This window comes from Lepidochelys kempii, chromosome 19 (assembly GCF_965140265.1).
Source record: "Lepidochelys kempii isolate rLepKem1 chromosome 19, rLepKem1.hap2, whole genome shotgun sequence".
Classification (NCBI taxonomy): domain Eukaryota; kingdom Metazoa; phylum Chordata; order Testudines; family Cheloniidae; genus Lepidochelys; species Lepidochelys kempii.
In genome coordinates, this window is record NC_133274.1 from 6,414,885 (window position 1) to 6,442,802 (window position 27,918).

Consider the following 27,918-nt stretch of genomic DNA (forward strand, 5'->3'; position numbering starts at 1 on the left):
AGCTTCTGCATATCTTCTGGGTACTGCCTGGTTCTAAACTCAGCAGCAAAATCCTTAAGTCAATTACAGGAAACATCTTGTAAACAAATCCAAAGTCAACCTCTGTTGGCAAAAAAAATACTGGCTGATCAGTCCAGCTCTGCAAAGCTGCAAAATGAGAAAGCAAGAGCAGGCAAATATTAGTGGGAGGCAGATGGGGTTTGAAGGAAGCGGGACTGAAGATCTGATGCAGACAAAATTAAAATGTGACGAGGAAACGATGGGTAAGAGTATCAATGCATAAAAAACAGCCATGCTGCATGTGCCTTCCGGTCTAAGGGTGCAGAAGCAAGGAGACCATGTTTGTGTTGGAAGGGCAGTAAAACGCTGCGCATGTGTACACATCTAGACATGGGACAAGGCTTTATTGTGGCTCTACGGCCAGGCCCAGAGAGGTGTGTAGAGTCACACCAGCTGAGGGGGAGCCGTAGGTGACATTTTGAGAGTTTTGCCATGAATTTCAACGGGACTAGAATTTGATTCGCAATCTAGGAGAGGGCTAAGTAACAGAGACATAAGGCAAGAGAAGGTTCTTAAAAGCACTGGGTCCAATTCTGTTTTCAGTTACACCAGTAGGCGTGGGGTAACCCCAGTGATGACAATGAAATTACTTCAGGAATTACACCATTATTAAGGCAGAATTTGTCCCATTGGAGTTACATCTGGGATGAGCCATCTTAAAAGGCCAAATCCTCCACTGGCATAATCCCATAAGCTGTCGTAACCCCCAGTTATGCCAATTTACACAATAGAGGCTCTGGCCCCACATAAGTAAAACAAAATGAAAACTTGATTTAAAAGCCATAACACAAACTAGCTTCATTTTAAAGAGCAATTGTCTAACCCCTTTAAACGGTATATTAGGGATGTTGTTCATTATCAAATTTATAACTGGGGATAGTTTGACTAGTTTTAATGACAGCAGTTAAAGGCACATGCTTCCACATTTTGGGACTGAACCGACCTTGCCAGGTTAGAAATCATACAGTACATAGCTTCTGCCTCCCCCTTTTGTAACTAACAGGGATTGGGAAAAGGGGTGGGGGGGGATTTAAAACATGGGAATGTATTTCTCTTTATTTGTCTCACTGAACTGGAAGAGTAAAAGCAACCAGAGCAGTTTCTTGTCAATTTCTCATCCACTACCACCATGCACTTACGTTTTGGTTTCCAACACTGCAGGGAAAGGTGGGGTCCCAGAAGACCCTTCAAATCCATGCATACTCCAGTGCTTCAGGGAACTGTGGGGCCCAGGGTGGAAGAGGGCCTGATTCAAAGCCTACTTAAGCCAATGAGAGTCTTTCCATTCACCAAAATGAGCTTTGCATTAGGCCCACACAATGCAAGTGTGACTACGGGGTACTAATGCCATAGAAACAACAAAGCTAACCTGGACCCACTGCTGACTGTAGGTGCTTATGCTATCCAGCTGGGGCAATTACTAACAGCTGAATTCTCAGCCCAGACCCAGTGTTCACGGCGGAGCTTTCTATTGGGACCTGCTGCCTGCAACTATCCCAACAGCAGTTGTGTTGTTCTGTTTACAGCTGTTGCTTGTTCTTTTGTTTTTTTATCTTAATATCCGACCTTGATGTCATGGAGATGATTCAGAAGCAAACAGAGAGAGGGAATAGCAGTGACAAAGGCCTGGAGACATTATCAGAGGGGTTTAGGAAAGACTAAAAAAAGAACTGAGTAGCTTGTCTGCACAATGACTAAGGGGAGAGGTGATAACAGTCTACAAGTGTTTGAGAGTCTAAACACCACAGGGCAAGAGGTTAGTTAATATGGAATGGAGGAGGATGACTGGGAAGAAAAAGGAGGATAAACTGAGGCTAAATATCAGGGGAAAAATTCCTCCAAGTCATGGACGGGGTGAAACCTCCCCCCTCACTTCAGAGAGGCAAGTCCGCCCTCCCAGCCCCGCATGGCCAGACTCCCCCCTGCTGCCCTGTGGCCGGAGCCCTGAGCCCCTCCCCTCCACAGGCAGAGGAGCCCCAGCCCAGCTGCCCTGAGCTGCCAGGCCCCAGCCGCGCCGGCCAGCCCGAGCTACCCCTGGCCGTCCCAGCCCCTGGCCGCCAGCCCGACACCTGGGCCACCAGCTGGCCTGAGCCCTAGGCCGCTGGCTGGAGCTGAGCGCCTGCCGGCTTCAGGCAAGAGGGGGAGTGAGGGCAGGGCCTTGGGGCGGAGCCATGGCCTGGGTTAGGGGAGGCTTAGCCTCCCCTGGCCTGTGATACCTGCCGCCCATGCTTCAAGTCAAACAGTAAGAGTGTGCCAGGTATGGGAGAGACGAGGTGGGTGAGGTAATATCTTTTACTGGACCAACTTCTGCTGGAGAAAGTGACAAGCTTTCACCCACCTTGTCTCTCTAATATAATGGGACCAATATGACTGCAAAGAACAATGTCAGGCATGAGGATAGCTGCTGAGTCCTGCTTTCTGACCCTGGATCAGGTGCTAGCACCCTGCACTGACATGCAAAGCTCTTTATTCTTCTGTCTAACCCTGGGCTTCATCTGTTTCTGTTAGCACAGTTATCTAAACAAAAATCTTTGTCTATATGGGACAATAAAACCATGCTAAAACAATGCTATCTACAAACTGTGCTGGGAAACGGCCATCTGTCAGAAATCCATCCTGACAATTGTTTTCAAACCTAGTTGTAACCAGCTCTGCTCCGAATTTGCCCAGAACCTCTCAATGACAGTGCTCTGCAACTCTTTTAAAAAGTAACTGCTAAAGAATATTTATTTTTCTTACTCTGAACATTTTTAAACAGTGCAAGTTCCATAACATAAAAATAGAACAACCGACCATGGTTGCTACGCTTCAGATTGCAAGTCACACATGCATCCAGCCTCCATTTGAACTCAAGTCTCAAGTGTTACTGTTGAGTGCTGGTTCCTGGTCAAAGAACAAATACAATATTTTAAAAAACCTGTCATGGTGTGGTGTAAAATAACAGCACCTACATCACACGTGCCTCTCACAACCAGCACCCATTTTTTTGGAAAATCTGGATTCTTACATCATGCACCAAACTTTTCTAAAAATACCATAAGTATTGTAAATAGACAAAACATTTTTTGCCATTTCTGGTGAAGGTAACACCAGTAACACCTCAACAGCAGCTCCCTTTCCACCAGTGGGAGAAACTACTTATGCTCGGTGTAATTGTAAAACAGTCACCTTAAAACCTTTAGAACACGGAAAAGCTCCAAGCACCACCAGGACTGGGTGGAATTAAAAAAAAAAACCCAACTTCTTTCAGTAGCACGTTATTTCTCAGTGAGCCTCAGATCTGCCCCCTCACACACACACACCTTTCCTTGCGCACAGTACTTCCTTGTCGCTCCCCCTCCTCCCCCCCAGCCCCAAGTGCACAGGGAAATGGCCAAAAGTTCCTTTTCAAAGGCCACACAAAGCAGAGTGACCAGAAAACAGTTTACATTGAGTCATTGTAACACTTGCCCTACTTCTCCCATTCTGATCAATATCTGGCGTCTGCATGTGGCTGCTGACGTATTTAGAGCACTGCTCATTATTCCATCTGTTCCCAGTGTACGTGAAATAATTCTGTAAGCCTTCTTTCCATATGGGCATGTTTCAACCTATCCACAACTCTCAAAAGTTAGTGGGAGGCCCTTTTAAATTCCAGAGGTTGATGCTTTTAAGATGAGTTGCAAACTCTTTATGATTATTCTGCTTTCATGTTGGGAGTAGACAACTGTACAAATGATTCTCTGTGGAGCTCCCTAGAGGGCATGGAGTAATTAACAATCAGAAGGGGGATATACTGGTCCACCAAAGGGAGGAAGGGTCAACTGAGACTGGGGATACACACCACTTTCCTGCTGGACGGGTGGAAATGCGGATCCTCCAACAATCTGAGTTTCCCCGGGTGCGGCTGCCTGTAGGACTGCAGAAAGATCTAACGAAGAAAGTGAAAATAGAGTCTGGTTCTGAATTTGTGAATTCAACTGCACCAGTGCCTCCAGATGCTGGATCAGAGACAATGTTTCCTCCACAGGAACAGCTGGACTGGAGTCTCCAGTTGCAGCATGATTTTGGAGGTCAGAGGTAGCAGAAGGTTCATGGGAAACAAGATGGGGCACAGATGGCACCTGAGAAACTCCACCAGAAGATGTAACTCCAGGATAAAATATACCTGATAACTGCTGAATACCTAACATGTTGGCATCGAGGGCCACATTGCCACCACATTCATGGGAGCATAAGGAGCATGAAGACAATGGTCCGTGATTCCAGTTCTGTGATGCGGCTGGTCCTGCATCAGCGAGGTATGTCTCCGTATGTCCCCCAGTCATATTGTGCTGCCTTCCCAATGATTCCTGAGCCATGCTGTAGGACTGCCCTACCATCCAGGGGAAGTTGCTAAGTGAATGGAAAGCACAATCCTGCATAGATTGGTCAGTTTCCTCCTTTCTGTTTTGGCAGTGTGAAGAAGATACTGCATGGCATATCCCTCCATTTACGACTTCACCCACTGCCGTATTGAGAGCGAACATATTATTGTTTGTAAGGGGTTCCTGGCTGTGAGAAACTGCTGGAGGATACTCGTTCCTAGACAGCCGCTTACCTGTGAATGCCCTGGACGGTACCTGTTGAAATGGTTCAGCCAGTTTGGTGCTCCCAGAACTGTCCAAAGGAGGGGAAAAGCATTTGGTCACAAGGTTATTTTTAAAAGTCACTGTCTTTCTTTTTGTTTCCCTTAAGAGGCTGGGCCCCGTGCTACTTGTAGAGGGATCGCCTGAGACTTTCTTTGGGAGAATCAGTCCCAGCAACAAGCAAGAGTGATTTGCATCAAGACCTATTAAAACAAACAAAAAAGGTGGTGTTAAAGGAAGATTTTTCCACAATTTATGCTGGAATCTTCCTAACTTTGGGCCAAATCCTTCGGTACTGTCTCACTCTTTATTGAATACTTATTGAGGCAAAACTCTCCCTGAGACAAATCCTAAATTTCTTCCTCTGATAGTCATTTGCCACTGCCGAAAGACAGGATACAGGGCTAGATGGACCATTGGTCTGATCCAGTCTGGCCGTTCTTATGTTCCTATGGAAGATTTCCCTGAGTAAGGACTGAGTAAAAAAATAAATAAGGATCACAGGTTTTCATGTAATTTTTTTAACCCCATTCACATTTTCTGCATTACACTGAGATTTAATTTTTATTCTTCACCCACAGCTCAGCAATTGTATTCAAGGGTTAGAGCCAAATTTTAAAAGGGACGTTAACTTGGCCTCTGAAATTGTGCCTGCAATTTTGGGCAGGCTTGTTTTTACACACAGATTTTTCACACTAACGTCTCGGGCCTGCAACAGAGTGGATTTGTGCATGCGGCACTACAGTTACATGCCCAGATCACGTAGTTCACAATCTGCAGTCGAGCAATGCAAATCCAAGTTTTTGCACGCACACAATAACACGCATGTGCAAACACTTTTGTGCACAAAGCTGCAGGCCCAACTTTAGAGACCGCTGTAGAAAAATCTGCCCTTATTTTTTTGCCCATCTAGGTTGAAAGGAGAATTAAAAGAGTTTAAAATATATATTGCTCTCAAAGGTGAATTATATATTTCTTTCTCAAACGACACACTGACACGAATCACATAAACGCACTTGAAATCAGTGGGTATACTTCAGTTCTGTTTGCAAATAAGTCAGTCTGACCATTCTGTGACGGGTGACTGACCACAGCTAAACACCAAGGCAATTTTACTAAGGATGACCTGCAATTTTCAACCATCATGGTTTGTAGCTGGGTATCTGATTCTCCCTGCATTGTGCGATGGCTGAAAAAGGTACAGCCCGTTTCAAATGGCCCAGGAGACATTACAGTCTCTTGGTCTTGTCCTATCTTGATGGCAGAGCTCTGGACTGTCCCAGATTAGGAACACAAAGATAACACGATTTATAATTAAAACTATCTGCTTCCCCGTGATGACTGAGTATCCACTTGTCTGGGAGGTGAGACAGATGCCAGGTCAATCACCGATGGATTGTGCTGCATCTCAGAGGTGATTCTGCCAATGATTACTGGAAAATGTAATCAGCTTCCAGGCTGGGTTCAAGTGTGCACTGAGTGCAATTACCTGATATGGAGATGATGTGATGTTACATCATGTGATGGAGGTAGGACAGGGATTAGCTGCAGCTCTGACAAATGACATTTCACATGATGAGTAGCTGGGTGGGAACACACTATTATGTGACAAGGGGTTACATGAGTTTACATCCTGATGTGCTGCAGGCAAGCACCAGCCATTTCATTAGTTATATGTGGCAGTTACTTCAGGTCATGTGACACGAAGCTGGGCAGGGAAAGAAAATGTCGTAGGAATTAGGACAATGTGGGATTACTGGGCTTGATTTGCCTTTCATTTACTCTCATTTTATACTGCTGTCAATCCATTTACCTCAAAGGAGTTACTCCCGATTTACACTGTCACAAGGAGAAGCAGATCCACTGGCTCTCTGCCGTTTCATCTGTGGTAACAGAGGGTTATAGATGTCCATGCATCACAAGATGCAACTACCCATATTTTAAGTGCCTTTTAGTAAAGGGCATGCGAGTGCCCAACCCTATTTTTCAAATCTGCCTTTCACTGAGAAATAAATAGAGCCCCTTGCTTTCTGACACCCGGTAAAGCTGTGGATTATATTATACTGAATTATTTATAGCACTGGAACCTGTGATCCTCAATCTGAAGGCAGCAAGTTATTTCACTGAGCCTCTCTGGGGTACACACCAGAAAAGGAAGCCAGCTTGTTTAAAATCCATACCTGGGCCACCAAGTGGATGGAATTTGGCAGGTACTGGCTGGAAGGCTGGCAGCGGTACCATGAACATTTCCATCTGGTTGCTGTCCACAATGCCGTATCTCTGTTTGTTGTTCAAATACGAATACAGCATGTTGTAAATTCTGAAGTCTTTGGTCATGGCAGGGCAGAATTGTATCATGCTCATCTCCTAAACAAACACAGGGAGAAGGAGACTGTGTGGATTGTCTGAAAACACAGTGCTGCTAACAATGTTCACCTAACCGGAAAGAAGTACTGAAAAACGGAAGGCATCTAGGAACTTGTTTGCATGTCAGAAGGGCTCAAGCTTAATCCCAATTGTGGGGAGGGGGCGCTCCCATTCTTTATGTGCTTCACTCACTGCATTTTGGCAAGATGAAGAGCGTTCACCTCACACACAACCTACAAACACACTTTGGTGCACGTAAACAATCTGGTGGACTCTACATTCTATATGGAGATCACAAGAGTATGAACAAATTCAGGAGAGAGAGAGAGAGAGAAAAACACAGACAGAGATCTTGCCTACAATATGGTAAAGACAATTTTTACCTGCACATGGTACGTCCCTGAACTGTATCAGGTCAGTTGACACCATTGGGCCTGATCCAAAGCTCAATGAAGTCAGTGGAAAGACTTCCAATCACTTCAATGGACTCTGGAGTAAGCCTTTAGAAGTCTTCCATCCATGTCACACATTTATGCATAGCCACAATCCTTGAACCCAGTGGTTGTTGCCAGTCCACTGAACCTCTCAAGATTAGGGCCTACATACTATTCACTTTTACTTGCCACTTAAAAGGACAGAATGTTTCAGTTGATCCAAAATATCATTCTATGCAACCATTAAAATTGTCCCTGCTGGTATCATAACTATGTGGGAAAGTGCAACCCTTTGTTGGCATGCTTTCAAACATGTAAAGGTGACAGCCATTTTAGCTGCATGAATGCAGGCTGCTTCTGGTGTCCAGCAGCTGAGTTCTCCTGTGATAAAAGGTTTAAGGGTTATTATTGCACTAACTCAGTTCTTCTGACATCTTGGACCACAGGCTGAAGGAACTAGGATATGCTTAAAAGTCAGCTTAGTACATGACAAATCATCCTCAGCGCTTGAAAACAAGAACCTTTTGAAAGGCTACCTTGGCTTCAGCTGGCCATATGCTCTCTAAATAATCCCAGACGTCCTCCGGGAGAATACAGCCCCTCGACTGAATCAGCTCCGGTAACACCTGTACAAACCAGAAGGACAAAAATATAGATTACCCACCTTTTCATAACTGGTGTTCTTCGAGATGTGTTGCTCGTGTGCATTCCATTCTAGGTGTGCGCTCACCCACCTGCACAGTCGGCAGAGACTTTTGCCTTAGCGGAACCCATAAGGTTGGCTGTGGCACCCTCTGGAGTGCAGCGCTCATGCGTCGGTATATCAGGCCCTGCCGGCCCTATGCCCTCTCAGTTCCTTCTTGCCAGCAACTCCGTCAGAGGGGCAGGAGGGCCGGTAATGGAATGGACATGAGCAATACATCTCGAAGAACAAGAGTTACGAAAAGGTGAGTAACCGTTTTTTCTTCTTCGGGTGCTTGCTCATGTCAATCCCATTCTAGGTGACTCACAAGCAATATCCCTGGAGGTGGGATCAGAGTTCACAGTCATGAAGCTTGCAGCACTGCTCTACCAAAGCCAGCGTCATCTCGAGCTTGTTGGGTAAGCGCATAGTGAGACATGACCAGGTAGTGGCCTTGCAGATATCCTGAATGGGTACTTGGGCTAGGAAGGCTGCTGCCGAGGCTTACGCTCTAGTTAAGTGAGCCGTGATAATCACTGGCACCTTCGCCTGATCATAGCAGAAATGGATGCAAGATGTGATCCAAGGCGAAATTCTCTGGGCTGACACCGGACAACCTTTCATCCTACCTGCCACTGCGACAAACAACTGCATCGACTTGTGAAATGGCTTGGTCCTCTCGATGTAGAAGGCTAGTGCTCTCCTGATGTCCAGGAAGTGCAACCTATGCTCCTCCTCAGACTTATGAGGTTTTGGACAGAAGACTGGCAAGAATATGTCCCTGCCCAGGTGGTTTCCCAATTACACATGAGCCAAAGGCCAGGTGTGGCCACAGCTGGACCTTGTCCTTGAAGAATATGGTATATGGTGGTTCCAAGATGAGCACCCTAATCTCGGAAACCCTCCATGCAGAAGTTATTGCCACCAAGAACGATACCTTTCAGGAGAGAAGAAGAAGAGAGCAGGACGCCAAGGGCTCGAAGGGGGTTTCCATGAGCTACGTAAGCACCAAGTTAAGGTCCCATGGAGGGACAGGATCCCGGGCTTAAGGGTAGAGTTGTTCCAGACCCTTCAGGAACTGGCCCGTCATGCCATGCACGAAGACTGACCTGCCCTGGAACTGAGGGTGAAAGGCTGATATAGTGGTCAAGTGGACCTTAACAGATGAAAGGGACAACCCCTGAAGTGTAAGATGCTAGAGGTAGTCCAGGATCAGCTGCAGTGAGGCCTGCACAGGCCTAACCCCGCAGGTTGAAGGCCGCACTTAAAATGTTTCCATTCGACCAGATAGGTGGCCCTACTGAAGGGCTTCCTGCTTCCCAGCAGGACCTGCTGGACTTGGGCCGAGCACTCCTGCTCCACAGAACTCAGTCATGGAGCAACCAAGCTGTCAGGTGCAGCGCTGCCAGGTGCAGCGCTGCCAGGTTCAGGTGCAAGAGCCTGCTGTGATTCTGTGACAGGAGATCCGGCCAGTGGGGCAGCAGCATCGGGGCCAACACGTCCAGGAGCACGCTGAACCAATGCTGGCGAGGCCAACCCGGGACATTTAGTATGACCTCGGCCCTGTCCTGCCTGACCTTTATGAGGACCCTGTGGAGCAACTGGGGGGAAAGCGTACATCAGTGTGATTGCAGAGCCATTGGCCATTATCTTTGAAAACTCATGGCGATCGGGGGAAGTCCCGGACGACTGGAAAAAGGCTAATGTAGTGCCCATCTTTAAAAAAGGGAAGAAGGAGGATCCGGGGAACTACAGGCCAGTGAGCCTCACCTCAGTCCCTGGAAAAATCATGGAGCAGGTCCTCAAGGAATCAATTCTGAAGCACTTAGAGAGGAAAGTGATCAGGAACAGTCAGCATGGATTCACCAAGGGCATGTCATGCCTGACTAATCTAATTGCCTTCTATGACAAGATAACTGGTTCTGTGGATGAAGGGAAAGCAGTGGACGTGTTGTTCCTTGACTTTAGCAAAGCTTTTGACACTGTCTCCCACAGTATTCTTGCCAGCAAGTTAAAGAAGTATGGGCTGGATGAATAGACTATAAGGTGGACAGAAAGCTGGCTAGATTGTCGGGCTCAACGGGTAGTGATCAATGGCTCCATGTCTAGTTGGCAGCCGGTATCAAGTGGAGTGCCCCAAGGGTCGGTCCTGGGGCCAGTTTTGTTCAATATCTTCATAAGTGATCTGGAAGATGGTGTGGATTGCACCCTCAGCAAGTTTGCAGATGACACTAAACTGGGAGGAGAGGTAGATACACTGGAGGGTAGGGATAGGATACAGAGGGACCTAGACAAATTGGAGGATTGGGCCAAAAGAAATCTGATGAGGTTCAACAAGGACAAGTGCAGAGTCCTGCACTTAGGATGGAAGAATCCAATGCACCACTACAGACTAGGGACCGAATGGCTCGGCAGCAGTTCTGCAGAAAAGGACCTAGGGGTTACAGTGGACGAGAAGCTGGATATGAGTCAACAGTGTGCCCTTGTTGCCAAGAAGGCCAAAGGCATTTTGGGATGTATAAGTAGGGGCACTGCCAGCAGATCGAGGGACGTGATCGTTCCCCTCTATTCAACACTGGTGAGGCCTCATCTGGAGTACTGTGTCCAGTTTTGGGCCCCACACTACAAGAAGGATGTGGAAAAATTAGAAAGAGTCCAGCGGAGGGCAACAGAAATGATTAGGGGACTGGAACACATGAGTTATGAGGAGAGGCTGAGGGAACTGGGGATGTTTAATCTACAGAAGAGAAGAATGAGCGGGGATTTGATAGCTGCTTTCAAATACCTGAAAGGGGGTTCCAAAGAGGATGGCTCTAGACTGTTCTCAGTGGTAGCAGATGACAGAACAAGGAGTAATGGACTCAAGTTGCAGTGGGGGAGATTTAGGTTGGATATTAGGAAAAACTTTTTCACTAGGAGGGTGGTGAAATACTGGAATGCGTTACCTAGGGAGGTGGTGGAATCTCCTTCCTTAGAAGTTTTTAAGGTCAGGCTTGACAAAGCCCTGGCTGGGATGATTTAATTGGGGATTGGCCCTGCTTTGAGCAGGGGGTTGGACTTGATGACCTCCTGAGGTCCCTTCGAACCCTGATATTCTATGATTCTATGATCAGAGCCTCCGACCATGGAAGCAGAAAGGCGTCCAACAGGGAGTCCCTGTCGAACCCCTAGAACAAGCAGAAATGGTGGCACTTCCTGTTCTGGTGAGTCGTGAACAGATCCACCTGGGGAGATCCCCACTTCTGGAAGATATTGTCCACCATCTCAGGGTGGAGAGACCTCTCATGGTGAGATGAGAAGATTCTGCTGCTGACCATTTGCGAAGCAAGGGAGAGAGGCACTCCAACTGACCACCACGAGCAGCAAGAAGGAACTGAGAGGGCGTAGGGATGGTGCCGCCTGATATACCAACACATAAGCGTGGCACTCCAGAGGGTGCTACAGCCGACCCTACGGATACCGCTACGGCAAAAGTCTCCGATGACTGTGCACATGGGTGCGCACACACCTAGAATGGAATTGACATGAGCAAGCACTCAAAGAAGAATTATTACTTATTATTTAATATTCTACAGACTTACTTAAGACCTACTCAGGCAATCCCCTACTGAGATCATTATTTGTTAGTAGTAATCTTTTTCACCTTTATAAAGGCCATCACCCAAGTATCTGGGCACACTTTGCATGGTTTAGAACAGAAACAAATAACGGAAAGTGAACCGTTTTAACCCAATTTGTGCTTTCTGAGAGATTCCTTTTAATCTCAGAAAATATAAGGAACAGTCCTGCACTGGTGCCCTGAGCAATGGACTAGTTGCTATAGCTGGTCTTCTCCACTTTTAGTTCCTATGATTCTGCCATTCTATAGCAGTTCCTGCTTGTACATGTGAAAACTCAGTTCAAAGTCCATAGTCTCATATCCATGGGAGTTCAACTGGAGTTGAGCATAAAAACCCACAAATCACTGTAAGTCCTCTAGGCACCTAGCTAATCCTATGACATCTCAGAAATGTTTCCCCTTTCCTATTGTCCCATCCACAGGCCAAATGCTGAGGTCCTTATTAATCAGTTCTTACTCAGGCAAATTCCAATTGGTTTCAGTGAGAGTTGGTATGAGGAACAAATGAGTAGTAACTTCATAAGGGCCACAGGACTTGGGTCTATCATATGAAAACACATGATATAACTTGATGTAAGAATCTGAGCTTTGATGCCTTGTCTGTGGAATACCACATGAAACGTGTGGTGTTTTATTAAATACACAGTCTTGTTGATATAGACAGTCCCTCCTGTAATGTAAAAGAAAACAAGGGTCATACTTGAATGAGGTAAGTGCCATAGCCTGAAACAGGATATGCTTTTGCCACAAACTGTTTAATGCTGAACATCTGAATGAATCCTTCCCACAGCACAGTGTCCTTGACTTGCTTCTGTAGCCTTAGATTCTTCTTGAGGACGCCAGTTGAGGCAGGCCTAAAACATAATAAGTATTATATAGTGGAGTCATTCCTATAGGTCTGGATATTCCATATGCTTTGATTGTGCCATTCTTTTATTTCTTGAGTAACTCCACCTCTTTTCCTGCACATTTTGCACTTTAAAGGAGGGGAAAGGAGGTTGCCACCTGGTCTGATTTGTTACCTTTGTTGTACCTTGTAACATGTAAGCCGGGGGTACAGAACATCCATCTCTCCTCCCTGTATAAGGGATTGACAATGGCTCCTGCTCCAGCCCATCTCCTTTTAGAAGGGGCCACACATGGAAACCCAAAGGGCAGGACTTGGGGATAACAGTGAGGATGGGTAACAGATATTAATTCCATTTTCCAGACCTCTCTCCCCCCCACCCCTTTCCATCACCACATGATGCAAAACAGTCATGTAGGGGCATAACATTTGCTGTACTAGATCAGACAACTGGTCCATCTAGTCCAGCATCCTGCTTCTGGCACAGATCAATACCTGGGGCTTCTAAGTAAGATAAACCCCACCTGTAGTATGTTGTATCTCCCTGGGGTGAGGCTGGGCACCAGTCTTGTCTCAGAGCTCCCTTCCTGGACTATAGTTTTGCTGTGGGGTTGTCCTGAGGTCTGGAGCACAGCCCCCCAGCTGTGCTGCTCAGGGCATCTGTGCCATTATTGGGGGCTTGTGTGTGTGTGTGGGCGGGGGAGGATTTAAGGTAGTCCAAACAAAAAAGGCAGTAAACTTCCACAGCCCACAAAAGGCAGAGTCCAGGGCCTTCAGAAAGCAAAAGGGAGAGGGGAGGAGAAGGGGAAAGAGAGAGAAGAACCAGCCTGTCTCCCTTCTGAGAGGACCTGGGCACCCAAGGCTCTCAAGCAGTTTCCCCAGTCAGTAACCCTGGCTGAACTCTGAGTTCCAGCCCTATTCCTTCAAAATGAACTCCCAAACTGAGCTGGGATCCTCCCTTTTAAGAAACCACCCATCCATAGGCTTGACAAGTCTTCTAGTTGGGTCTGATTATGCCCAGAGGAGCTCTTTACCCTCTTCTATGACTGAGGTGGGGATCTGTCCACCAAATCACCCCACTCCTGTAATGCAACTCGCCAGTTTATGCCAAGGAGCTTTGGTTTCGACTCCTCTTAGACTGCAGAATTACAGAAGTTCTCAGTCCTTTTTAAAAACCATGTGTGGACAGTGGAGAATATACAGGCCACATGTTAAAACAAAAAGCACAACAGTAAGATAAAATACATTCCCACAAAGACCTGTCTTTCTCCAAATGTTTTCTCTCTTTGTCTGAATAGACACTGCTTGAATGTAATCTTCTGGAGCTGTCTTCTGCCTTCTTCTTTGAGGTTGATTTGCTCTGCAGTGGGTTAAAACCTCTCTCACCATCAGGAGCCATCCTTCCTGTAAAGTCAGAAAAAACACTGATGTTTCTGTACATTCTGATCACAAAGAAAGAACACTGCTCTAATACAAGGTGGATTTCCATTTCTATGAGAAGTTCTGAAATATAAAAACAGAAATAATCTCAGAATTGACACTTTTCACTGTGTTATGGCCAAAGATAACATTTGACCCGGCTGCCAGCAAGTATCAGGTCCTAGCTATACTGCCCTTGTTTACATACCATAAACTCATCCATGCTGCCTAGATCTGGCTTGAAAAGGGCTGGGACTAGCCGTGAGGAATAAAGCTCTTTCCTTGGTCTCCAGCCCAAGCATGAGTCCTGCTGACTTCTCTCAAGCTCTCCCCACTTTCTTTGCCTGTGTATATCAACATTTTTACAATTTATGGATCATGAGAGTGACAGATTAATAACACTAGCTTGAACCAGGCATCATCTGAGGCTGGTAATGTACAAACCACCAATACACCTCATTCCTCAACAATTGCTAATTCGGTCCTGGGCCTCTTGAACAATTCTATCAAGTTGTATGATGGATTTGTGACATGGAGAAAGGTTATGTGGGACAGAATTTGAACTCATATGTCTAAGGCTAACCAACCAAATCCCTTCTCCCAGCTTACTTACCTGTACAGATAAGGCAGTCTAGGTCCAGTAAGTGACTCCTGTGCTGGTCTGTGGTGTCTCTTTTGGACTCTGCAGCGGGCTGGGAAATACGTTTCTTGTCCATACATAGAACTGATCCCTACATGGAATGTATGACAGTTAGTAGCATACACGTTGAACTTCATTCACACGGAGGCAACCTGCGCTCCCGAATCAGCCTTATAGGAAGTGGTGGCTGAGTATCTATTCACACCCTCCTCATTCACCTGCTGGTGTCACCCACGCTCCCTAGAAGAAAGACATGGGGGAGTTCCCACTCTCCCCCAGGTAAATGCTGTTTTCCAGATTCCATCTTTCAAAGAGGCCTATGGTCATCAAACAGCAATCGGGGGTGGCTCCCCCTTCTGTTAGTAGTCAACTATCAGTTAACCATAACCTCTTGCTGAAGTGATGGAGACACAGTGTCAACACACAACATCCATCGCCTTTATAATAAACCAGAACAGCACAACACACTAATACAAAAAGAGCCTCTGATCTCAAGATGGCTCATAGAGCTATTGAAACCCTCTAGAAAAGCCAAACTTTTGATGAATTCTTACCCTTATACTAATGAAGGACTGATATCAGGGACCCTTCTTTTTGTTCTATGTTTGTACAGTGCCTAGCACAATGGGGTTCATGACTAGGGCTCCTAGGCACTACAATAATACAAATAATAATTATAATACTACACCAGAACACATCATAGTGCAGAAAAGCAGTATGCAAATTTCCTTATCTCAGCAATGACCTGAAGGCCCCCTGTATTCTACTCCAGAGCTTCTCTTGATCCCTCCCCATAGACTGCACAGTACATTTTCAGCAGGAAAATGTCCACTATGGCCTAGAACAAAATCATCAAACTTGTTTTCATTGTGACTTTATCAAGAGTTGAACTGAACACTGCAGAGATGGAAGCCTGACATTAATCCACTACACCAGCTGGCCCACCACTCCCATCAACCCACTCCTCAGAAACTCATCTGCACTAAGATTCAGACACCAGCTGGTTTTAAGCACCTACATATTTCCCTTGAATCTTTCCTCATACCTTCACATAAAAGACCCTTGTTGAGTCTGTTTGGTCAAACATGGACACCTACTCACATATAGGTCTTCCAAAGTAAAGTCCTCATCCACCTCTCTGTGTATCTCTATTTCTCCTTTGTGGGTCAGTTTTGTGGGGCAACGCCTTGGTGGTTCTCGCTCCTGTTTCTCTATCATCTCCAGCACCTGGAAAAAATCACATTGTAGTACACAGAGACCCAAGCAGACATCTCTTGGACAAGGACTTGCTCAAGAAAACAAACATCATAAGGAATCAACACAGGCAAAAGCCAAAATGGAAAAGCAAACCGTGGATTTAAAGAGAAGGGGTTTTAAAGATAAAGTCCTTCTCTTAGTGAAACAACAGCAAGGAATTCTAGCTATCCACAAGATAAATACAGCAGCAGTACATGCCTCCACCAATAATGTGTATCAAACCTGACTTGGAGACCATCCCAAGGCTGAGAAGGAAACTCAGTATCCATGGACAGTTCAGATCTTGGCTTCCATGAAAAGACTGGTCAACAAGGCTGCTATTTAGTATCAATAAGGGTGCTAGTTTTTGTGATGTGGTCCCCTTCCCATTAGGAACAGGACAGAGACCATCAGATTCATCTCCTGCAGGTAACCAACCAGCTGTCTGATTTAACAACTTTCAATCAATACCAGCCTGAGCTGCATTTGAACTAGTGACATAGAGGCAAAAAGCTCTGGGCCCCATTGCCTATCCCCTGGGCCATCCCATTCTCAATACAGTCATCCATCTAATCTGCATCAGGAAACGCAAAAGCGTGACACTGTTAACTACTCCTCCTCTATTAAGAGGGGAAAATCATTGCTTTGTAAACATAAGCCCCAGAGTGTCATAGAAAGAGGGAAGCAAGGAAGCCTATTGCCTCTCCTTTCTATTGTATTGGTAAGGAAAGAGCGTTGCACCCTTTTCTAAGTTTTGTTTTATAAAAGCTTTAGAAGACTCCAAAATATAAACCAATCAAGACGAGGCAAAGCAAAAGTGCAATTAAAGCACCAAGCCTGTTAGCTATCCTTCTCCCTATTTTTAAAAAATCTAAATCATACTCAGACCCCTTAAGCAATAAAGGGTGCCATTTTCATACTGTAATTACTTTGGTTTAGATCACCAACAGAAGAACAAGGTACAGCAAAGGCATCACAAAGAGGCCGTTGGGAAAAGGGGATGACACTGCATTTATCCCTCTCTCAGCTGCACTGGGATGACTTACATGTTTGCTCTCCTTAGCTCTCCACTCTGCCAACTCCTTGGGTGCCATCTCCAGTGAATTCATTTGAACAAGACACTGCGGGGAAACCTCTCCAAGAACCACCTGGTGGAAGAGGAGCTGAAAGAACAAAAGAAGGATAAGCAGCCCTTGGAAGAACAATGACCACAAGGGACATGCATAGCCAGTCTGCTTCCAAAGATCTCTCTCTTTCCTTCTCCTACTAAATGTATATTTCAAAGACTTTATCACAGTACTCAGACAATTAATGTTAACTCTCAGCAGGTCTGGACTGGATTGCTTGTGCCATGCCTGGAGAGCCTAGGTTTTGCAACAACATTTATGTGGGAATTTGGACATCTCCATCCATCCATCAGGTTCACAGGCCAGATATGTGTACCAATGCAGGCCTGATGTTATGTGCTACAAAGAAGATAAAGATACTCAGGTGTTTGGCGCTGACCAAATGTCTCTGCACACTTACAAAGGATGACAGGTGATGAATGGTAGGCATGGCAAGTGCCACCAGTAATGAAAGCTTAAGTAGTGTATTAGAACCCTGGATAAGACCCCAAATGATCACGTGTGGCCAAAGAAGGGGATGCCTGGATGTGCAATTGCATAGGCTTCCTCCATCAGTGAACAGAATGAGACTGTAACATTGGACAGTCTCTTTCTATGCTGGTTCTCTATATAGCCACAAGTTTAAAGAGATACCCTCTTACCAAGCTAATGGAGAAAGTTAGGCAGATTTTCTCAGTCTCACCTTATTTTTTGGAGCTTTCAGGTTAAAGAGGAGACTGCGGTACTTGTTTTTGTATCGTTGGTCAACACAAAGAAAGAGGTTGAATATTTCCTTCTCCACATTGTTTGCTAATCTCAGTATCATATCTTCATGGACATCCAGATGAGGAGACTCCTCCAACCTGGAACATAGCAAGCAAGAACCACAGATGGATGTGTCAGATCTGCCTGCTAAACGGGAGCCAATTTATAAATGTACAAGCTCTTTTCAATTAAAATCCCAAATAAATGAGCCTGAGAATCCTCCACCAAACAGGAAGCAGTCAGAAACCAGAGTCTTTTAGAAACTTAACCTTCCCAGGATCTCAAAGAGAAACCCCTTGTATTGTGAAATAGCTTGTTCCAACTGTGCTGCTATGTCAGAAAGCCTGTAGCATGTCTTGTTTATGCTCACATCACCTTCAGAGGAGTTGCCAGAAGTGGGGCAGGGGGGGAGAGACACAGAGATGTGCTCCAGCCCACATCCTAAGGGAATGCTTCCCTGTCCCCATACAGTAAATTGCATTTAAACTTGGGGCCCTTCCTAACTTCTGTACACTTAGCTGAGCTTCTCACTTCTTCAAATACATCATTATAACTTGAATTCCAGCATGATTGCATCTAACCTAAGTAACAGGCGGGTAAAACATCAGGCATTTACTAGATCATATTCTGGCTTTAAACTTCATGGATAAATATAGTGCTCATAAAAGAGAAGGATAAATAGCAGTGCCTAGAGCAGGTACACCGTGCAAGCTTCCCCTACACAGCTCTGCAATTCTCCTGTGCAGCATCCCTGCTATTCTCTTCCTCTGGCTGGCATATACCTGTCACTCTGCCAGTGTACCCCTGTCTTCATACCAGCAGTACTGCCTGCTATTCCAGACCTAGAATTCTTGGACCTCAGACAAAGCCTGCTAAACTCAATGGGAGACTTTCCATTGACTTCAATGAGTTTTGGACCAAACCACTTAACAAAGGCTGAGAATCATGTGATCGTTTTGTAATGTGGAGAAATAAGGACGAAGGGCCTGAGTCTCCAGTGCCTTCACCTTATGTAGGCCTTTACATCTAGGCAAAGTGACTGCAAGTGACTACGCAAGACAGTGGAGAATTGGGCCCTAGGATGAAACCCTACAGTTTCATTTCCACTTCTGACCTAATAAGGATTTGAAGCTGGCTCTCCAGTTGTTGAACTGTACTGAATTAACCTCACCACCTTGATCCAATTTTCTATGTACTAGAAAAACCTTCTTACATGATTACCTGACAAAGGGCTAAGCCTGCCAAATGAATTAAACACAAACAGTAGCAAAGAGTGAGATAACAAATGGAGCAATCTATTGCAATAAATAATTCTGGTCTGCAAATGACTGTCGATATCATACATGACATGGAATGTTCTAGGTAAACAATAAGTTGAAACCTTTTAAAAACTAGCTCCCTTGCTCCTAAAATCCGCAAGGGCTGGTTGTGCTATAGAAGTAGCATTCACCACAGGTGATAGGAAGACTTTCACATAACTCCACAGCCGCCCCTCTGACTGATTAAGGAATTGCACAGATGGACTCTGAAGGGAGTTCCACCCATTTTTCCACAGAGCAGAATGGTGGCTGTGATGCAGGGCTCCATAGGAGTTTAAGCTGAGAAAGCTGTGGCCCTCCTTTTAAAATGGATCCATTCCCTACCGGAAACAAGACTATTACATCTCAGAGCTGCATGTTTAAGAGATGTTCTGCTACTGCATAACAATAATCAAATCTACAAGGAAGTTTCCACTGCCCTGGCATTTATGAGAAACAGCATCAGACACAAGACTTTACTCAATAATTCCATGTGACTTTCATATAAGATATCCCCAGCCTTTTCCCCGCCACTATCATTCATAATCCACTTTACCTTTTCTGTAGCATCCCACGCAATGAGTCAACGACCTTAATTCGACTTTGTTCTTCGGACAGCTGCAAACTATGAACAGAAGCTGAAGCTTCTTTAGAGGTTGGTCTCCTACCCCTCCTCCTCTTTTCATTACTGTAATCTTAAAACAAAAGAGAAGTCCTAAAATCTCAGACAGGAGAATCCATAAAGATTAATGCTGAACCCCCTTTGGGTGGAGAGTAGGGGGTTAAGCATTTGTTTTGACAGATTTGTGAAGCAATTTTTTGAATTTCAGCAGCCAATAAAAAGTCCAATTCTTTTTTTTTTTAAATTGTATCTATCGAACACAATGGCAGAATTCCAGGTTTTTGTCTGAAACCACTTCCATGAATGTGGTGGCTCTGAATTTCAAATTGCTAAATAATGCCAATGCAAACAATACTGCCTTCTAGCTAGCAGCACATAATCTAATGTAAGAAGATATTTTGGCATTGAGTATGAAAGCTATTTAGTATATGCATTTTCCACAAACATAAAAGGATTTAGCATCATCACTTGTATAATTAAACCATATTACTTGTTAATTTTTCTTCTAATTGCTATTTATACTAAATTATTGTTTTAACTGTTTCACTTCTTGCATCTTGGCTTCCATAGCCCATCTCCACTCCTGCAACTTGGCTTCCAAAGCCTACTGATGAGATATTAAAATCAGAACAGAATGGGGTTACCCTGGAGCAGTGGTTCTCAACCTGCGGCCCGTTGGCCACTTGCAGCCCAATCAGCACACAGCTGCAGCCCATGTGACATCCACAGGGCCATACAGGTAATATTGGATGCAGCCAACAATGGTAAACAGGTTGAGAACCACTGCTCTGGAGATATTTTTCTCTTGATGTGTCTGGCAAGTAAAGGCACAGGTACCAGAGGTGAAGTGGTTAATTTGGTTTACTGTTTAAACTAATGACTTTCACTCAAAGGAGAAGAGGGCTTGGTGAGAGGCAGAAAATATTCACATTCCTAAATTATAATGATGCTAAACTAAAATTCCATCCAAAAAGGAATTCCCACATTACACCCATTTAGTTCAAAGAGGGTTGTGCCAAAACACAGAATGGATTTACAGCTGAATACAGACCCTTTAATATTCCTCCAGCCCTTTAAGAAAAGCCAATCTACTTATCATACAAATCACTACAACCGGGGCAGATTTTTGTAACTTATTAAACCCAGCAACAAATATATCTTGTAATAGGGTACCTTTGCACTGTTAGAAATATTCTGCACTGCCACAATACTTTGTGTGTCATAAATACACTAACAAATCAAAATGCAAGGGGTGAAGGCCATGTGTCTGGAGTGAAGAATTTACCCTATTTGCGTGACAACTGAATTGACAGATTACTGCAAAGCTTTGGCCACTGGAATTAAGTTACATCTTCCCTGCTTCGTTCTGTCCTTTGTATACATTGGAAAATCCTCCACGACATTATTTAATCTGACCAAGTAGCAGCACGGCTTTATCTTTTTAGGATTAAGGTCTAATCTATTTATAGCGAGCCAAGGCTGTGTGTGCTAGGACAACACTGATGCTCATCTGCTGCCTGGGCCATATTTATAAATAAAACAATGATCACCTACACATCAGTCAGTGTAAAAGCAAGGTCCTTCCTGCTAATGGCAGAAATGCTACCAACAAAGGTGGGACATTACAGGGACACCATATCTCCCTGTGGTAACTGCTTTCCTACTGAAGATCCAACAAAGGGAACAACTTTATTTTTGGCACCTTAGAGACTAACCAATTTATTTGAGCATGAGCTTTCGTGAGCTGCTCACGAAAGCTCATGCTCAAATAAATTGGTTAGTCTCTAAGGTGCCACAAGTACTCCTTTTCTTTTTGCGAATACAGACTAACACGGCTGTTACTCTGAAACTTTATTTTTGTGCTGCATGCTGATAAGACAGCAAGTGTCTGAGTCAAGTCTGCTGCCTTTATTCACAAAGGGCCTGGTTCTGCAAATCCCACTCACTTTACATAGTCCTTATAACCCAGTAGTCACACCGAGCTCAGTGGGACTTCTGGCCTGAGTACTTCTCATTGTGAGTAAGGGCTGCACAACTAGACCCCAAACCCATTTTTATTCACATTTCCTCTGAACAGCCCATGCAGCCGGAGAGCAAGCTGGGTTCTCGGCCACCTCGAGTATCATCAACACGATCAATTTTGATTGCAGAATCTTTAATATTGGAGGGAAACTGAGAGGCAGAAGGAACCCAGCTGGTTTTCAGACTCTAAGTTGAGAGTCCATCCATTAGAAAAATCATCTCTTAACTTGTAAACTGAGCACATTTGCTTTGGAACTGTGAGACTGAGAAGAAAAGCCCTCAGGGTGACCTGACAGTCATTTTTCGTGCATAATGCCACTTGAACAGTTTCATAACATTTGATGACCTTTCTCAGCATTACCATACTGCTAGAAGTAGAGTGATCAGTTCACACTATAAAGATCTTGCCCTTCAGGAGGCGGTGTTTTAATTCCTCTTGAAGTTCCTTCCCCAGGAACACTGCTAACAGATTCCTGTTAACTTAGAGGGGTAGCAGGACTGAAGGGGCAGAAGGCTGCTTGAACAACATACCAGTGTGTTAGCTGCAGTAGTTACATAACAGCTCTAGACACAAGTCTCAGTCTGGGAGTCACTGTACCAGCAAAGCCAGTCACCATGTGAGCATGGGCTTTGCAAGTTTCTCTATATAACTTTGGTTGATGCACCTTAGCCATGACCTGTAATAAGATCTGCTGTTCAAATACTAGGCATCTTTTTAGCATAGACTGTATCATGCCGAACTGTTTAGACGCTAAGGGCTGTGAACAAATGCCCACCAAATTCATTTTCACTTGGCCTACACCAGGATTTAAATCCCTAGGAGGGAAAAGACAAGGGCTGAACTGGAACCAAATAAAGTGTGGTACTCTTCCAAACTCCATCCATAACCCGAGTTCTGTCCCAGTATAATGCCCATATGTAGATTGCGCAGATCTTAATAAACTGATCTGCCCTCTTATTTCTTGGATGTGCTGATCAATGTGAACTAGTCAAGAATCTTGACATTTAGAATATCATTATAATGCTTCAGGTTCAATACCTCCTTGAGAAGATTAGGGGCAGTTCTCATCTCTCAGATCTATTGTTTCGTGATGTCTGTACACTCATAGAACGATACCACTGAATTGATTTACATTCAGTTCACATTCTAAAGGTTCACTTTTCAACCACAAGGGCTAGAGACTTAATTACTTTCTTAATTACTTGAATTTTGTGAAGGCCAGCTTCCAAGAAAAAGTAATGGTGAGTCAAGATGCCATAAACTGGCCCAATTCAACCCCTGAGAAAAGCTAATGCTTCACCATCTGTATTACCTTGCCTCTATAAGAGAGGTTACACCACTAGATCCTTTCTGCATCAGCTGTCCTTGTGAAGAGGGAACTGTCATATGAAAGAAACTCCTCTAGGCAAATTTCCACTGCAGAAAGCTTAGGGTGATCTGACACAGCACATAATACAATGAAGAACATGAACATACACAGCTAACAATAGTGAGAATAAGATGACTCAGTTTCTAGGCCACCTGTCCTTGGTTTCAGTGTTTAACAACTTACGTGAGTTCAAAGGCTTTTGCCAAAGCACATGTGCTGCATATGGTTTCAGGAGCTGCTTCATTTCTTTTTTATATAGTGTTGGATGGTAATCGCTGTCTTTAATTTCCTGGTGGTGCATCAATCATAATAAAGATTAAAGGAAGAGGGAGGAAAAATTGGATGAAAAGAGAATGGAATATGGAAGAACTCATGCAGACAACCAACCTTGCTAGCACAAAATTCAGTGACACCATATACTAAATACCCACCTGCAGATAGCTTTGGGAATGGAATTAGTTACTGCTTTCAAGTCTTACACTGCTCAGACCTTTGCTTATAATATCTTGAGAGCTTGTGTTTAGTTTCAGGCTATTACTGCTTGTTTTACTGCTTCTCTGCTACTGAAAATAATTTCTACTTCCCATTAATACCTTTCAAATATCTGAACAGTGGACTAATATCCTCATTTTATAGACACCTGTCCACTATCAAGACCAGTTCAAGCAGACCTGCAATTGCACGTGTAGCAATTCAGTTGGGTTCCCTGGCAATAAGACCCGAGAGTCAATGTAAAATCATCTCCTCCCTTGTCCATCTGCTCCTGAGGCTGCAAATAGGGGAAATTCCACAGTCCACCAGAAACTGGACCAAAATCACCTCATTTCACACAGCCCACTGAACATCCAAGAAGTGGTAACAGTTTTGGTTTACTAGGGCAGATTCAGACTCATGATCTTGCTGTAAAAGGCCTATAGCCCATTACCAGTCCTCTACCCATGCTTTATTTTAAATTTCCCTCTTGAAAAGCACAGTAATCCCACCCTTCTTGCTGCTCCACATTTTCTTCTCCACTGTGTTATGTAAGGATGGCACATGGAGAGATGAAATACCTGAGTAACCTGGAAATCAGCATATACATCATCTGATAAATCCTCCAATTCCTCCACTCTCCGCATCTTACATGGCTTACAAGCCTTGCTGCTGGAGACTCCCAGGACTGGCCTAGACATTTTCTGAAGGAGGAAAACATTGCCAGTAATAAAGACATTTTCAAAACAGAGTGTCTGCTTTAAATTGAAGTAATAGAAACATTCTCCATTTCCTAGTCCTCCACGCCCCTGTTGCAACCACAAGGATCTATCCAATTTTCCTACTCCATTGTTACTTCACTGAATTGTGATCACTAGTCTTTAGGCTAGAGGAACAACTGCTAAACAGTACGAGGCTTCTCTCCCTTCAGAATCTAGGCACATTGGTGGCCCAGCACTGAGAGCAGCAGGGGCTGGGAACTGCCCAGGTGTCCCATATAATAACTCAGGGCACAAATTGCTAGCCCTTAGGCACACTTTTTCACTCAGCATGTAATTAGACTGTGGACTCATTGCCACAGGATACTGTTGAGATCAAGAAATTAGTAAGATTGAAGAGGAGACTAGATGTTTGTATGGATAATAAAAATACCCAGGGTTATAACAGTTAATGCAACAAAAGAATTTGGCTAGGGGAATAAACCTCATGCATCATAGTTTAAATTAGGGCTGTTGATTAATCACAGTTAATTCACACGATTAACTCAAAAAAATTAATCGCGATTTAAAAAAATTTATCGCAATAAATTGCAGTTTTAATTGCACTGTTAAACAACAGAATACCAATTGAAATGTATTAAATATTTTGGATGTTTTTCTACATTTTCATATATATTGTATTCTGTGTTGTAACTGAAATCAAAGTGTATATTATTTTTTATTACAAATATTTGCACAGTAAAATGATAAACAAAAGAAATAGCATTTTTCAGTTCACCTCATACAAGTACTGTAGTGCAATCTCTTTGTTGTGAAAGTGCAAATTACAAATGTAAATTTTTGTTGTTGTTACATAACTGCACTCAAAACCAAAACAACGTAAAACTTCAGAGGCTACAAGTCCACTCAGTCCTGCTTCTTGTTCAGCCAATCTTAACTGATAATCAGTCTCTTTCCTTCATCCTCACTTCAACAGTGGCTTCCCAACATCAGTCTCTCACTGGGGGGGGGGAGTGACCACCTGCTCTCCCTAGTGACTCTTTGGCAAGAGGCTGCTTATGCACGAGAAAATTAACTACTGCTATTCCTCTCTGGAAAAACTTTTTCCTAGCACATACTGGAGATTACAAATTGACTCCAGACTCTTTGTCTCCTGAGATTATCTGCAAGGGTACCAATGTGGTGTCAATTTTTGTCATGTGGACTTCTGTCTGCTAGGAAATGGATAATTACCATCAACTTTTGCCACACAAGTCAATAAACACTCAGGAAATTAATGACTTCTGGTCACTAACAACCTGGTCGGAATTCAAAGCCCTGGCTGGGTCAATTTAGTTGAGGCTGGTCCTGCTTTGAGCAAGGGGTTGGACTAGATGACCTCCTGAGGTCTCTTCCAACACTAATCTACTATGATTCCTTTTGCCATCTATACTTCACGTTCAAGTTTCCTTCTAAAAAAATCACAATCTTGCCTAATTGCTGCTCTCCATTTCATTGGGCTACTTTTTCGGGGGGGAGGGGGAGTGAGGTAAAATACCTTAGGGGGCTGGCAACAAACACATGTCTCATCATCTGAAGAATCCTCCAATTCTACCAGTCTCTGCAGTCTCCTTGGCTTACAGGCCTTGCTGGGGACTCCAAGGAGTCCAACTACTGGCCCAGACATTTTCTGGAGGAGAAAGCAAAACATTTTAAAACAGAAAAAATAGCTGTAAAATAAGTCCTTGAGAGAACCTTCCTTCTGCCACAATAGGACCTCTACGTTCCTTCTGGAACCTCAAGGCATCCATCCAGTTTTTCAACATTGACATACTCCTGGATTGTCACTATCCTTTTAGCCAACAAGTGTTGGACAGGATTCCCTGACAAAGCAGCTTTTGAACTGGCCAGAGTGGTCGTTGTTGAACAGAAAGAATACCTTGATCTCTTCAGGACCTGAGCATGATGCATCCACAACACTCCCAGCTCCTGACAGTGCAAGGGTGTAAGCAACAAGTCTCCCAAACATCAGTATAGTTCACACACAGCTAGGTACTAAGCCAGTTGAAGGGCACCTTTTTAACCCAACCGAACAAAGGAAATGAGCAATGATAACTAGTCTACACTGTCTTCCCTTCTCCACAGTCATATCCTCTCCTGATACTTTCTACACACTTAGATCACTGGATAGAGAATTGCAATGCAGGAAAGAAAACTGCCCTATCCTTTGCCCAGATGAAGTTGCATTGTTCTATTTCCCCACAGATACACTCTTGATCAGGTCTTCCTTAATCCTGCCGAAGCAAGAAATGACCATTGACTAACCCAATAGCAGCATAAACAAGAGAAGTGGGAACAACGGGTTAGTTGCTGCTGTATCTATTTATTCCTCGACTGATCAGCAAAAGTTTCTGCAGATTGAGAAGAACTATTCCCCTCATTCCACTATTCCCCTCATCTTCAAAAGGGGAAGGTAGAGGGATTCACCTCCCACAGATTGCCTGCTGGTGATTTCTATTCATTCCCAACTGCATCCACCAAGCTAAGGTGATGGCTATGGAACTGCAACCTGAGGACAATGGGGGACAAAGAAGAATCTGGGAAGTCCAAATTCCCATTTGAAACTAGGCCTAAAGATTCACTCTTCACCATTGTCTTCTATGCCTGAGGAACATAACACAAAGGAGAAAAAAACAACAGAAGAAAGGAAAACATAAAACATACGTAATACACAATTTGCACACCATGTGACTGATGAACCAAAGGGCCCTCTTCCTCCTTGGACAGAAAGAGAACAGAGAGATTATAATCGGTATTTTAATATACTCTAATTTGTTGTTAGTTGTTTCATCCTATAAACCAATCTCTTGCTGAATACTTAAATAATATTTCAGGATACAACTCTAGACATAAAATCACACAGCCCAGCTCAGATGAGAGGTGCTGTGGGTAGTAAAGGATATTCTAGATTATAGCAAAAGCAATCCTGAAACCGGTTCACTAAGATTTATCTTTCAGCAACGAGATTGAGGTGTCATTTTTTTCTATATGTGCCATTACAGTATAAAACGTTTCATCAAAGCTGCGTGCAGTTTTTCAACAATATGGAACCCACTGTATTTCAAGCGCACTGACACCTACTGGGGTAGGAAGAACCAATCTACTGCTACACTGTTGGCCCAATCACCTTTGTCTTGCTCCAGGAGAGCATTTCTGCCTTTAATCTAAATTAGTATTCCCTGGACCTCTTTCCTCTGCTAACCCCCGAACATGTCCCAGCATGACTGAGAGCCATAAACATGCCCCTTGCTTATAACTTCTTAACCTTGCCAGACCCCTATTTAATCCTACCATGCACACTGAAATAGTCCCATTCATGTTGGTGCTTGCACACTTATCCCTGTACACTGGCATGTCACACTGGCTGCTATAGGAATGGGTTGTTTTGGGGAGGCAAGACTTCTTATCAGACTTTTTATTAATCCAAACCCTGAATGAAGTTCATTTCCCCCCAGACTGGTGCAAAGTGCCATGAAGCTGTCTCTGATCCTGCTGAAGCTACGATAACATTTGCAGACTGGCCGCGCAAGCGGTCTCAAAGCAGCATTTTCTGCTTGCACTGCACTAAGGCCACGTCTACACTACACGAGCTACA

At 44.2% G+C, this 27,918-nt stretch overlaps 1 protein-coding gene across 1 annotated transcript; it reads right to left on the reverse strand.

The window, feature by feature from the left end:
• Nucleotides 1-2,807: 2,807 nt before the first annotated feature.
• Nucleotides 2,808-27,027, reverse strand: SPOCD1 (SPOC domain containing 1). Its single transcript, XM_073317630.1, has 15 exons — nt 27,008-27,027; nt 25,822-25,953; nt 24,147-24,269; nt 23,278-23,383; nt 19,637-19,775; nt 17,721-17,880; nt 16,958-17,074; nt 15,777-15,902; nt 14,649-14,766; nt 13,876-14,020; nt 12,470-12,623; nt 8,005-8,094; nt 6,848-7,034; nt 4,640-4,870; nt 2,808-4,546 (listed from the first exon to the last, which is right to left on the reverse strand). The coding sequence occupies exons 1-15, from the start codon at nt 27,008-27,010 to the stop codon at nt 3,813-3,815; spliced, it is 2,565 nt and encodes an 854-aa protein (XP_073173731.1). The 5' UTR covers nt 27,011-27,027; the 3' UTR covers nt 2,808-3,812.
• Between the last annotated feature and the right edge of the window lie 891 nt (nt 27,028-27,918).

Excerpts from the sequence above, each read along its gene's own strand:
- SPOCD1 (XM_073317630.1), bottom strand. Across the intron at positions 19,776-23,277 it reads GCAAAAGCCTTTGAACTCAC|ATTACAGTAATGAAAAGAGG; the intron begins GTAAGTTGTTAA and ends TTTTGTTTTAAG. Across the intron at positions 17,881-19,636 it reads CGTGGGATGCTACAGAAAAG|GTTGGAGGAGTCTCCTCATC; the intron begins GTAAAGTGGATT and ends GCTATGTTCCAG.